Raw genomic sequence first — 12,500 nt, forward strand, 5'->3', positions numbered from 1 at the left:
ACCTGACATGGAAATCGTGGAAATAAACTTGAAAATAGACATGGAAATACATTTCTATTGCGCTGTAGCGCAGGTCTTCAGAGCGATGGGTTGAATTGAGACCCTGATTGGTGGAGAAGGTGAGTTCAAGGTCAAGTGCTTTGAGACCTGGGTGAGTGCTCTTATGGGCCTATAGAAATGCAATCCATCCATTAAAAACATGTTATGAATATACAGTACCACTCAAAGTTTGGACAACCAACTCAATCAAGGGTTTTTCTTTATTTGTACTATTTTCTACATTGTAAAATAATAGTGAAGACATCAACACTATGAAATAGAGAGAGTGAGAGAGAGAGACCCTCTCTTAGCTTGTTGAGGACTGTGATGTTCTTGTCAGTATGTGTCCTGTGGGATGTCTAGGCACGGTGCTCCCTTTCTCCATCCCATCTTTCACGCTCTCCATCATTCTCTCCCTCTGTCTCCTTTCTGTGACCCAATTCCGATGCCCTGCTGCACACATTATTAAGTGTTCCACAGAGCTCTACCTCTGACACATCGCACACACACACACCTCACAAAATGATATTATCACAATATTTAGGTGCCGATACGATATGTATTGTGATTCTCACGATTCTACATGTATTGCGATTAGATACTGCAGTTTTATTGTGATTTGAGGTTCCAGACATATTTCTCACTATGTCTGCTGCAGAGGGACAAGAGAGCGCATCAGAAAATGAATTTTGATCAGTCATGCTGAAAACATGTTGGCTCTCTATTTAAAAAGAAAATGGAGAACAAGCGATAGGATGAAAAATACATGAGTTTATAGGATGAAAAATACATGTCAACTAATGCTAGATAAGCAAAAATGTTTTACTAAACAATACTTGGAGTCAAATATCGATGTAATATCTTCCACCACTAATATTTCGATTTTTAGCCCCATCACTAATTCACACACTCACACACACAGAAACAAACTGAAACTGGTTACTGACCAAAACAGACACCTGTTCTGGCTGACTGTAAGGCTGAGATTAGGTCCCAACACTGTGTTGCAATGTACAGATCAGTGCATGCTTTCCATAGAGGAGAGATATGGTTGGGTGTGGACATGACATACTGACAATAGCTGAAAAAGTGTTCTATGTGTGAGGAAGATAAGGGTGTGTGTGTGTGTGTGTGTGTGTGTGTGTGTGTGTGTGTGTGTGTGTGTGTGTGTGTGTGTGTGTGTGTGTGTGTGTGTGTGTGTGTGTGTGTGTGTGTGTGTTCCTGGACAGTCAATGAACCTCAGGTTATCCTGACCAACCACCACTGTGCTCTGGGTCAGCTCCTGGCAATGCAAATCTAACTGCCTAATTCTGGTATACAACCCTCAACATTTAACCACCAAACAACCAACAATAACTATTATAACACAACCAAAATTCATACAATAACATTCTTACGATATTACGCTTGATGCTTCCTGAATGATGATAAGCAGACTAGAAAAATTCTGCTGAGGACTGTAGAAAATTGGTTTTGCATCAGTGACTTCTATGAGTCATATGACCTTGGAATAAAACGTCGCTGTCTGATCTCCAAAATATAAACTTTTCAGGAAATTTAAAAAATACCATATTTTTCCCATTAACGAACATGCAATTGTGAATCTACAGAAGCTAACTTAAATAAAAGTATGATATACATTTTCTTGGTCCTGAAATGTTCAGAGTACACTGAGGGGTGTTACCACTTTCAATAAAGGTAAAAACAATAACAAATCGACCAAGTTGCAAGGTTTTCATCAGGCAGCGACTGAAGAGAGAATAGATGTACAACCACTGTAGAAGATTCTGTTCCACCTAATCTTGAGTCGAGGTCGAATGTCTGAAAGACGTCAACTCCAATGTGGTCACTATAGCAACAGAAAGTGGCTAGTGTGGGTGAACCTATTTAACCTTTAATCAGCCAGGTAACACTTCAATCTTCTATTCCATTAATGGAGAAGTTTAAAGGTTAACCCCCTGTATGCTAGCAGCTCTACAGACTTACCTCCCATCTTGACCCAAAGCTTTTTCAGACTCCAACTGTACTAGCCTATCACCTCTGTCTGTCTGTCTGTCCACTCCTTTGTTTGTCGGTCTGTTAGTTCAGGAATCCTCTGTAGTCCTTCGACTTTCAGGTTGATACGGTCTTGAATTAGTTTAAATCAGGGGATAACTTTGTTCTTTAGTAGCTCCTTCCGACTGGGTTTCTGTCATTCCCTTCTCTACCTTTTGACCTCTGTCTGTCTGTCTGTCTTTTCCACAGTCAATGCTCAATCTCTGTACTTTCCCAAATGTCCTCCCTCTCCCCCTCCTCTCTACACCCCTCAGCCCAATCTACTGTAAACATTCACAGTGTCCACTCCCTTTGACACAGAGGTCAGCCTGGATGATCATGTGATAGCCAGTGACTTTTTCACTATTGATCACATGGTTTTGTTTTTCTTCATCTAGGGTTATGGTCAGGGTTAGGTTGGGGTTGGGGTTACGGTCAGGGTTAAGGTCAGGGTTAGGTTGGGGTTACGGTCAGGGTTAGGTTGGAGTTACGGTCAGGGTTAAGGTCAGGGTTAGGTTAGGGTTACGGTCAGGGTTAAGGTCAGGGTTAGGTTGGGGTTACGGTCAGGGTTAGGTTGGAGTTACGGTCAGGGTTAAGGTCAGGGTTAGGTTAGGGTTAAGGTCAGGGTTAGGTTAGGGTTACGGTCAGGGTGGAGTTACGGTCAGGGTTAAGGTCAGGGTGGAGTTTACGGTCAGGGTTAAGGTCAGGGTGGAGTTTACGGTCAGGGTTAAGGTCAGGGTGGAGTTTACGGTCAGGGTTAAGGTCAGGGTGGAGTTTACGGTCAGGGTTAAGGTCAGGGTTAAGGTCAGGGTGGAGTTACGGTCAGGGTTAAGGTCAGGGTGGAGTTACGGTCAGGGTTAAGGTCAGGGTTAAGGTCAGGGTGGAGTTTACGGTCAGGGTTAAGGTCAGGGTTAAGGTCAGGGTGGAGTTTACGGTCAGGGTTAAGGTCAGGGTGGAGTTTACAGTCAGGGTTAAGGTCAGGGTGGAGTTTACGGTCAGGGTTAAGGTCAGGGTTAAGGTCAGGGTGGAGTTTACGGTTAGGGTTAAGGTCAGGGTGGAGTTTACGGTCAGGGTTAAGGTCAGGGCGGAGTTTACGGTCAGGGTTAAGGTCAGGGTGGAGTTACGGTCAGGGTTAAGGTCAGGGTGGAGTTACGGTCAGGGTTAAGGTCAGGGTGGAGTTTACGGTCAGGGTTAAGGTCAGGGTTAAGGTCAGGGTGGAGTTTACGGTCAGGGTTAAGGTCAGGGTTAAGGTCAGGGTGGAGTTTACGGTCAGGGTTAAGGTCAGGGTGGAGTTTACAGTCAGGGTTAAGGTCAGGGTGGAGTTTACGGTCAGGGTTAAGGTCAGGGTTAAGGTCAGGGTGGAGTTTACGGTTAGGGTTAAGGTCAGGGTGGAGTTTACGGTCAGGGTTAAGGTCAGGGCGGAGTTTACGGTCAGGGTTAAGGTCAGGGTGGAGTTACGGTCAGGGTTAAGGTCAGGGTGGAGTTACGGTCAGGGTTAAGGTCAGGGTGGAGTTTACGGTCAGGGTTAAGGTCAGGGTGGAGTTTACGGTCAGGGTTAAGGTCAGGGTGGAGTTTACGGTCAGGGTTAAGGTCAGGGTTAAGGTCAGGGTTAAGGTCAGGGTGGAGTTACGGTCAGGGTTAAGGTCAGGGTGGAGTTACGGTCAGGGTTAAGGTCAGGGTTAAGGTCAGGGTGGAGTTACGGTCAGGGTTAAGGTCAGGGTTAAGGTCAGGGTGGAGTTACGGTCAGGGTTAAGGTCAGGGTTAAGGTCAGGGTTAAGGTCAGGGTGGAGTTAAGGTCAGGGTTAAGGTCAGGGTTAAGGTCAGGGTTAAGGTCAGGGTTAAGGTCAGGGTTAAGGTCAGGGTGGAGTTAAGGTCAGGGTTAAGGTCAGGGTTAAGGTCAGGGTTAAGGTCAGGGTTAAGGTCAGGGTGGAGTTAAGGTCAGGGTTAAGGTCAGGGTTAAGGTCAGGGTTAAGGTCAGGGTTAAGGTCAGGGTTAAGGTCAGGGTTAAGGTCAGGGTTAAGGTCAGGGTTACAGTCAGGGTTAAGGTCAGGGTTAAGGTCAGGGTTAAGGTCAGGGTTAAGGTCAGGGTTAAGGTCAGGGTTAAGGTCAGGGTTAAGGTCAGGGTTAAGGTCAGGGTAGGTGGTTGGTGCAACACTTCTTTTTTTTTTTTTTACATCTCTCGTCATCTCTTTGTCATCTCTATGTCATCTCTATGTCATCTCTATGTCATCTCATCTAAACTTCTGAATGTCAGTGGTGATATCATGAGAGTCTTGTAATACAGGTCTGCCAATGTGTTCCTCCTAGCTTTCTAGGTGCCAAGACGACTAGATAATGACTGTGTCACTGACATTATGCATCTCTGGCACATTCACAGATCCTGGGGACTGTGATTGAACCCGGTGAGTTCATCATTGTTGACTTGTAGCCCTGCAACTTGACCTTCACAGATGCTGTATGTATGTGTGATTGTGAATGTGTTTTGCCGAACTACACTTATCTGAGAACTGAAGAAGGCTAATGTAATCTTCAGTTTGATACAAGGTAGTTAAAGGATTATAAACACAGTAGATAGGCTGGGTCAATAGAGATACCTGTTCACAGACATTATACTGTACTGTGTCTTTATACATGTAAAGCTTATTGTAAACCAACATGGGTAACCAGGAAGAAAAATCTGGACTTGGGTCAAGTCACGCACACACACACACACACACACTAATTAACACACACAGTCTTGTTTAACTAACCTTGTGGGGACACAAGTGCTGAGAAAATAGTGCTTTTTGAGGTCAGTTTGGTTTCGGTTCCTTATTAAAAATAATTATCATGGGTTTCGATTTAAAAAAAATGGACATTAAATGCACTATGCATTCTGTGGGTTGAATGCTGTAACACAGAATAAAACAATACAAGTCCCATGATGGTAGTGACTGCCCATTACCACTTATCACTTATTAACAGTCATTCATTCACAATACTTTAGTCAAATATTTATTTTATTTGATGACTTTGTTATTTCATTCCATGTCACCATCTCACATCTATAAAGCTGCTGCCTAAGTTGTCTGACAAAATCATTATTTTAGTAGTTCTTCAAAGTAAATAAGGCATACTTTTATGACTGCTGAATACCAACTATCAATCACTTAGATCATGTATTTTCAGGTAGAGATACCTCTCGAAGCAACTGCTCTCTATCCTTCTCGCATGTTCTCTCTTGTCTCTGTCAAGGAGGTATGCACACACGCACAAACACGCACGCATGCACACACATGCACAAACACGCACGCATGCACACACACGCACAAACACACACACTTGTGTAGCTACCCTGAAAAGCCAACAGACAGAGGGTGTAAATCAGTAGCCAGAACACAAACAGACCTTTGTGCTGGAGTTGACTAGAGAGAATGTACACTGTGAAGCCACTCCCCTGGACTCCAGAACACAGCTAGATACATACAGCACACATAATGTGACATAACACCCTGTCAAAATACATGACATACAGCACACATAATGTGACATAACACCCTGTCAAAATACATGACATACAGCACACATAATGTGACATAACACCCTGTCAAAATACATGACATACAGCACACATAATGTGACATAACACCCTGTCAAAATACATGACATACAGCAGACATAATGTGACATAACACCCTGTCAAAATGCATGACATACAGCACACATAATGTGACATAACACCCTGTCAAAATACATGACATACAGCAGACATAATGTGACATAACACCCTGTAAAAATACATGACATACAGCACACATAATGTGACATAACACCCTGTCAAAATGCATGACATACAGCACACATAATGTGACATAACACCCTGTCAAAATACATGACATACAGCACACATAATGTGACATAACACCCTGTCAAAATGCATGACATACAGCTCATTTAGATGCAACACAGCCTTTGGCATCAAGTCCTAATATATTAGCCATCATTTCAGTACTGACTTCATTCTTCAAGTGGCCTAAACTAGTATTTTACAGGATGGCCAGTAATTAAAGGGTTACATAACCATTATTGCTGGGGTTTCAGTTTCAGCCCATATCATCCAATTTATCTCAAACCTGTTTTGCAATAGATTTAATGCAACACCAAACAATAAACTGACTATTATGACATTTTCATCCAGTGACTTTGCAAAGGGATTGGGATGAACAGAATGTTATAGAACTAATCACAAACTAAAACTGACCAAACCTGTCATAAAAACTTCCTTTCCTTTGAGCAGTATGTCAACAATGTGTCACCATGGCTTTTGAAAAAGAAAGAATTGGCGCACAGTTGAGTTTAGCAGCCTGTTGAGTTTAGCAGCCTGTTGAGTTTAGCAGCCGGTTGAGTTTAGCAGCCGGTTGAGTTTAGCAGCCTGGTGAGTTTAGCAGCCGGTTGAGTTTAGCAGCTGGTGAGTTTAGCAGCCTGTTGAGTTTAGCAGCCTGGTGAGTTTAGCAGCCTGGTGAGTTTAGCAGCCGTTGAGTTTAGCAGCCGGTTGAGTTTAGCAGCCGGTTGAGTTTAGCAGCCTGGTGAGTTTAGCAGCCGGTTGAGTTTAGCAGCCGGTTGAGTTTAGCAGCCTAAACTTGGCAGAGCTCTGGCAGAGTATTTATTTTTTACTTGAAATGGTTGCAGGGATTGTGCGATTCAGCTAATTATTGTAAGAGCATGCATTCACAACGAATGACAAAGATATTCCAGAAGTCTAACTGTTGTAAAAAAAGATATAATAATAAAGAGAGAGAGACTGAATAGCTCAAATTGAAAGATATACCTAGAGGAAGAAGAACACCAGCCTGTGAGTTTCAGGCAGCAGCAACGAAGACAAATTTGCGGATGTGGAGACGCGAATAGCACCAGGTTCGCAAAATAATCATTTCAATCATTTGTTTATGTAGTTTTGCTGTGGGTTTTACCGCCATCTTGTGGACACATCTGATAATTGTTTGCGGCTTTGATGGGAGAAATCCATTTGGATTCGGGAGAGTGAAATTAGTTAATCTTCTTCATGTCTAAGTATATCTATCCCGCTGTAACAAACCTTAATCAACATCTGAAAAAGAAATGAATAAGAAAACACTGGCCTTTTCATTGACCAAAAATAGGACTTTATTATTATTTGATGTTTTCATGTGGACCATATGGTAAGGATGTTGGTGAGTTCATTGACGATTACCTGGTATAATGGATTGATAAAATGATTGATTTGTTTGGTTGGTTAAACGATTGGTGTGTGTGTGTGTGGGGGGGGGGGGGTGAGTGTGGGTGTGTGTCAGAGTGTGCTGAAGGTGATGCGTGGTGGGGTTTCAGGCTGGAGGATTAGGGTGTATTTAGTGCTGAGCTCCTCTGAAGACGACACACTGAGACGGAAACTCAACAGGATCTATAGAGAGGGAGAGAGAGGGAGAGAAAATGAGGGGTAGGAAGGGTGAGGCGAAGGAGAAAGGGGGACTCATTAGCATAGATTCAACTAATCTTCTCCAGACTTCACTTCTTAACTCTCATCATGTCTTTCCTTCTCACATCATTCTCTCCTTTTTGACATCCCTCTCTTCCTTTTCCCTATTCCCTTTGCTTTCCCATCACCCTCTCTGTCAAACCTCCATCCCTCCTTCACTCACGTGCATCAGTAGCAGCTGCATTTCGTTCTCAGCGATCCTCCTGCCAACACACTGCCTGGCCCCGAATCCAAACGCCAGGGAGCGGAACCCTCCACCCCCCCCAGGCCCCTCTCTAGACTCCTGAGCCCCCCAGCGACCAGGGTCAAAACGCTCCGGATCCTGAAACACATCTCGACTTCTCCCCAGAGGATACAGACACGCCTGGACACATGTCTGAGAGAGCGAGGGGGAGGGAGAAAGTGGATTGAGAGGAAGAGAAAGACAGGGGGAGGGAGAGAGGGAAAGAGAGCGAGAGAGAGAGGGAGATAAAGAGAAAGAGGGCAGGGGGAAAGAGATAGAGAGATGGAGGAGAAGTGTGTGTGTGTGTGTGTGTGTGTGTGTGTGTGTGTGTGTGTGTGTGTGTGTGTGTGTGTGTGTGTGTGTGTGTGTGTGTGTGTGTGTGTGTGTGTGTGTGTGTGTGTGTGTGTGTGTGTGTGTGTGTGTGTGTGTGTGTGTGTGTGTGTGTGTGTGTGTGTGTGTGTGTGTGTGTGAGTGAGACTGATCTCACCCCAGCAGGTATGTGGTAGTTCTGGATGGTGATGTCTCTGACTGGATATCTCTGGACAGTGATCCCCACTGGATATAACCTTTACCACACAGCACACACAGACAGACACGTACAGATTACAAATAACTATCAAACTGAAAGATATAGATCTCTAAAATGAATGCAGACATTCTCTGTACCTGAGGGTCTCCTTGACGAGTCCCTTCAGTAGTGGCGCCCCCTGCAGGGCCTTGTAGGCGTCACCGCCGGCTCTTGCCCACGCTGCCCGCACCTGACCTCTGACCTGTTCCTGCACTGCCGGGTTACGACCCAACTCGTACAGGGCAAACTGCAGGGGCACCGCCGTCTAAGGATACACACATACTCATTTCACATTCCAAGATATAGGTGGGGCAAGACAGATTCTGTACACACATCAAACACACACACTGAGCATACTCTGAGCTTTAGACACACACACATACCACACATGCACTCACCGTGTCCACTCCCCCGGCCATGAGTTCAGTGATGTTGGCTCTAATGAGCTCCAGAGACAACTGTCCTTTATCCATCAGCTGACCCAGGATCCCTGTGAACTCTCCCTCTGTACCCCCACTACCACCTCCTGCAGCCTGGGTGGAGCGCAGACGCTGGACTCCTCTCTGGATCCTTTTCTCAGCTGGAGGTAGGAAAGGGGAACAGGACAGTGAAACGGGGAAGGTGAGGGGGGACAGCAGTGAGGAGAGAGAATGGGAGATGAGTCAGTTCAAGGTGTGAGAGGGGTTGAGAGAAAAGAAGGAGAGGGTTTGAGAGAAGAGAAGGAGAGGGGTTGAGAGCAGAGAAGGAGAGGGTTTGAGAGACGAGAAGGAGAGGGGTTGAGAGAAGAGAAGGAGAGGGGTTGAGAGCAGAGAAGGAGAGGGGTTGAGAGCAGAGAATGAGAGGGGTTGAGATCAGAGAAGGAGAGGGGTTGAGAGGAGAGAAGGAGAGTGGTTGAGAGCAGAGCAGGAGATGGGTTGAGAGGAGAGAAGGAGATGGGTTAAGAGGAGAGAAGGAGAGGGATTGAGAGGAGAGAATGAGAGGGGTTGAGAGCAGAGAAGGAGAGGGGTTGAGATCAGAGAAGGAGAGGGGTTGAGAGGAGAGGAGAGGGATTGAGAGGAGAGAAAGAGAGGGGTTGAGAGGAGCGAAGGAGAGAAGGAGAGAAGGAGAGGGATTGAGAGCAGAGAAGGAGAGGGGTTGAGCGCAGAGAAGGAGAGGGGTTGAGAGCAGAGAAGGAGAGGGGTTGAGAGCAGAGAAGGAGAGGGGTTGAGAGCAGAGAAGGAGAGGGGTTGAGAGCAGAGAAGGAGAGGGGTTGAGAGCAGAGAAGGAGAAGGGTTGAGAGGAGGGAAGGAGACCGCAGGAGGAAAATGAATGGTAGTGAATAAGGGGAGAAGTGTTGTCATTACTATCATTAGTTTATCATTGTTTTATTCCTTTTGAGTATGATTGTCTTCTATGTGTCTGTCTCACCGTGGCTGAAGATGTGGTCCCATGCAGTGGCGTGTTGTGTCCAGAGGGGGGCGCCCAGGCGCCACAGCAGACGGGGGGGCAGGTAGAGGAGAGGAGGGGTGGTGGCCAACATTCTCTCAACTGCAAAAATAAACTTCTGAGACTCCTGGGAGGGAGAGGTGGAGAAGAGACCGATACGCTCTCCATACAGGACATGACAACTGGCTGGAGAAAGAGAACGAGAGAAAAAGTGAAAGTAGAAGGGAGAAAGGTAGAGAAGAAAGAAAGCGAAGATAGATATTAACTTCAGAACCCCCCGTCCATACAGTTTATCTGAAGTTCTTATCAGTGGTCGACTCTACTGTATCTTCCATTTCTACCCTGGACGATATTTAGATACCTTGGATCACCTAAAAGACAGACAGACAGACAGACAGACAGACAGACAGACAGAACATCCATCATGTGACATGTTAGTTCTACATTAGAGCCACGTCAGTCACGGGGATAGAGTTTCCGTCTATCTATTCCCTCTCTGATGTAGCTAAGCAGCTGGCCCTGTCTAACTGTCATAGAATTATGGGATGCTGTCTAAGAGCATCATAATGTTTTTTTGGGTCAAACCGCAAAAGCGCGTAAACTCTCCCTAAGGCTGTGTGTGGAGTGAGCCAATCTAAAATAATGATCCTCCTGCACACCCTAATTGACAAACAAATCAAAACAAAGGCAAAGTCTTCTCATGCTTTGTTGATATAAAAAAAGATTTTGACTCAATTTGGCACAAGGGTCTTCTATACAAATTGATGGAAAGTGGTGTTGGGAGAAAAACAGTTAAAATTGGCCAAAACACATCCCTTTCTTTCCACAGGGCCGTGGGGTGAGACAGCGATGCAGCTTAAGCTCCACCCTCTTAATCATATATATATAAATGTATTGGCGAGGGCACTAGAGCAGTCTGCAGCACCCAGCCTCACCCTACTAGAATCTGAAGTCAAATGTTGTCACGCCTTGACCGTAGAGAGCTTTTTATGTCTCTATTTTGGGTTTGGTCAGGGTGTGATTTGGGTGGGCATTCTATGTTCTATTTTCTATGTTTTGTGTTTCTTAGTTTTGGCCGGGTATGGTTCTCAATCAGGGACAGCTGTCTATCGTTGTCTCTGATTGGGAACCATACTTTAGGTAGCCCTTTTCCCTCCTTTCTGTGTGGGAAGTTAACTTTGTTTGTGGCACATAGCCCTTAAGCTTCACGGTTGTTTTGTATTGTTTATTGTTTTTGTTGGCATCACCTAAATAAAAGGAATATGGTCGCTCACCACGCTGCGCTTTGGTCCTCTTCATTCGACGGCCGTGACAAATGTCTACTGTTTGCTGATGATCTGGTGCTTCTGTCCCCAACCAGAATGATGCACATCAGCATCTGCACATCTATCACTCCAGTAGTAATGCTAAATTGTAATTATTTTCGCCTCTAGGTCCTATTTATTGCCTACCTCCCTACTCTTCTACATTTGCACACACTGTACATAGATTTTTCAATTTTTCTTTTATTTTGTGTTATTGACTGTACATTTGTTTATGTGTAACTTTGTGTTGTTTTTGTCGCACTGTGTAACGATCGTCTGTGGTGGTAGAAGGATCGGACCAAAGCGCAGCGTGGTAAGTGTTCATGGTGATGTTTAATTAAAACTCAGAACACTAAACAAAACAATAAACGATGAACAAATGAAACAGTACCGTGTGGCGACAAACACTGACACGGAAGACAAACACCCACAAACCAAAAGACAAAACAGGCTACCTAAATATAGTTCCCAATCAGAGACAATGACAAACACCTGCCTCTGATTGAGAACCATATCAGACAAAACGACAAACCCAACATAGAAACACAAAACATAGATAACCCACCCAACTCACGCCCTGACCACACTAAAACAAAGAAAATACAAAAGAACTATGGTCAGAACGTGACACACTGCTTTGCTTTATCTTGGCCAGGTCGCAGTTGTAAATGAGAACTTGTTCACAACTAGCCTACCTGGTTAAATAAATTAAATAAATTAAAAATAAATTTTAAAAAACTAAGGAGGGCCTACAGCAGTACCTAGATCTTCTGCACAGATTCTGTCAGACCTGGGCCCTGACCGTAAATATCAGTAAGACAAAAATGATGGTGTTCCAAAACTAGTTGCCAGGACCACGAATGCCAATTCCGTCTAGACACCGTTGCCCTAGAGCACACAAAAACTATACGTACCTTGGCCTAAACATCAGGACCACAGGTAACTTCCATAAAGCTGAGAACGATTTGAGAGACAAGGCAAGAAGGGCCTTCTATGCCATCAAAAGGAAGATTAAATTTGACATACCAATTATGATTTGGCTAAAAATACTTAAATTAGTTATAGTACCCATTGCCCTTCATGGTTGTGAGGTCTGGGGTCATCTCACCAACCAAGAATTCACAAAATGGGGCAAACACCAAATTGAGACCGCATGCAGAATTCTATAAAAATATCCTTTGTAAAACACCAAACACCAATGTAAAACACCAAAAAAAGATTGGCTGATACCAACTAATTATCAAAATCCAGAAAAGAGCCGTTAAATTCTACAACCACCTAAAAGGAAGCGATTTTGTTCCTTCATAACAAAGCCATCACTTACAGAGAAATGAACCTTGGAGAAGAGCCCCCTAAGCAAGCTGGTCATTGGGCTCTGTTCACAAATACAGACCCCACAGAGCCCCAGGACAGGAA

The 12,500-nt window shown here is 44.6% G+C and overlaps 2 protein-coding genes across 2 annotated transcripts in view; both read right to left on the minus strand.

Moving 5' to 3' along the window:
• LOC129841913 (pyruvate kinase PKM-like) overlaps positions 1 to 2,312 on the minus strand; it is a 31,249-nt gene extending 28,937 nt beyond the window's left edge. Inside the window, exon 1 of the mRNA XM_055910276.1 lies at positions 2,026 to 2,312. Within this exon, the coding sequence (XP_055766251.1) occupies positions 2,026 to 2,032 (7 nt within the window). The 5' untranslated portion in view covers positions 2,033 to 2,312. The remainder of the gene's footprint in view (positions 1 to 2,025) is intronic.
• A 3,760-nt stretch (positions 2,313 to 6,072) lies between these two features.
• LOC129841898 (cytochrome P450 11B, mitochondrial) overlaps positions 6,073 to 12,500 on the minus strand; it is a 10,433-nt gene continuing 4,005 nt past the window's right edge. The window contains exons 4-9 of the mRNA XM_055910249.1: positions 9,763 to 9,966; positions 8,754 to 8,935; positions 8,454 to 8,620; positions 8,275 to 8,353; positions 7,728 to 7,940; positions 6,073 to 7,489 (exon numbers count right to left, since the gene is read on the minus strand). Of these exons, the coding sequence (XP_055766224.1) occupies positions 7,379 to 7,489; positions 7,728 to 7,940; positions 8,275 to 8,353; positions 8,454 to 8,620; positions 8,754 to 8,935; positions 9,763 to 9,966 (956 nt within the window). The 3' untranslated portion in view covers positions 6,073 to 7,378. The remainder of the gene's footprint in view (positions 7,490 to 7,727; positions 7,941 to 8,274; positions 8,354 to 8,453; positions 8,621 to 8,753; positions 8,936 to 9,762; positions 9,967 to 12,500) is intronic.

Source organism: Salvelinus fontinalis, unplaced genomic scaffold (genome assembly GCF_029448725.1).
Source record: "Salvelinus fontinalis isolate EN_2023a unplaced genomic scaffold, ASM2944872v1 scaffold_0002, whole genome shotgun sequence".
Lineage (NCBI taxonomy): Eukaryota > Metazoa > Chordata > Actinopteri > Salmoniformes > Salmonidae > Salvelinus > Salvelinus fontinalis.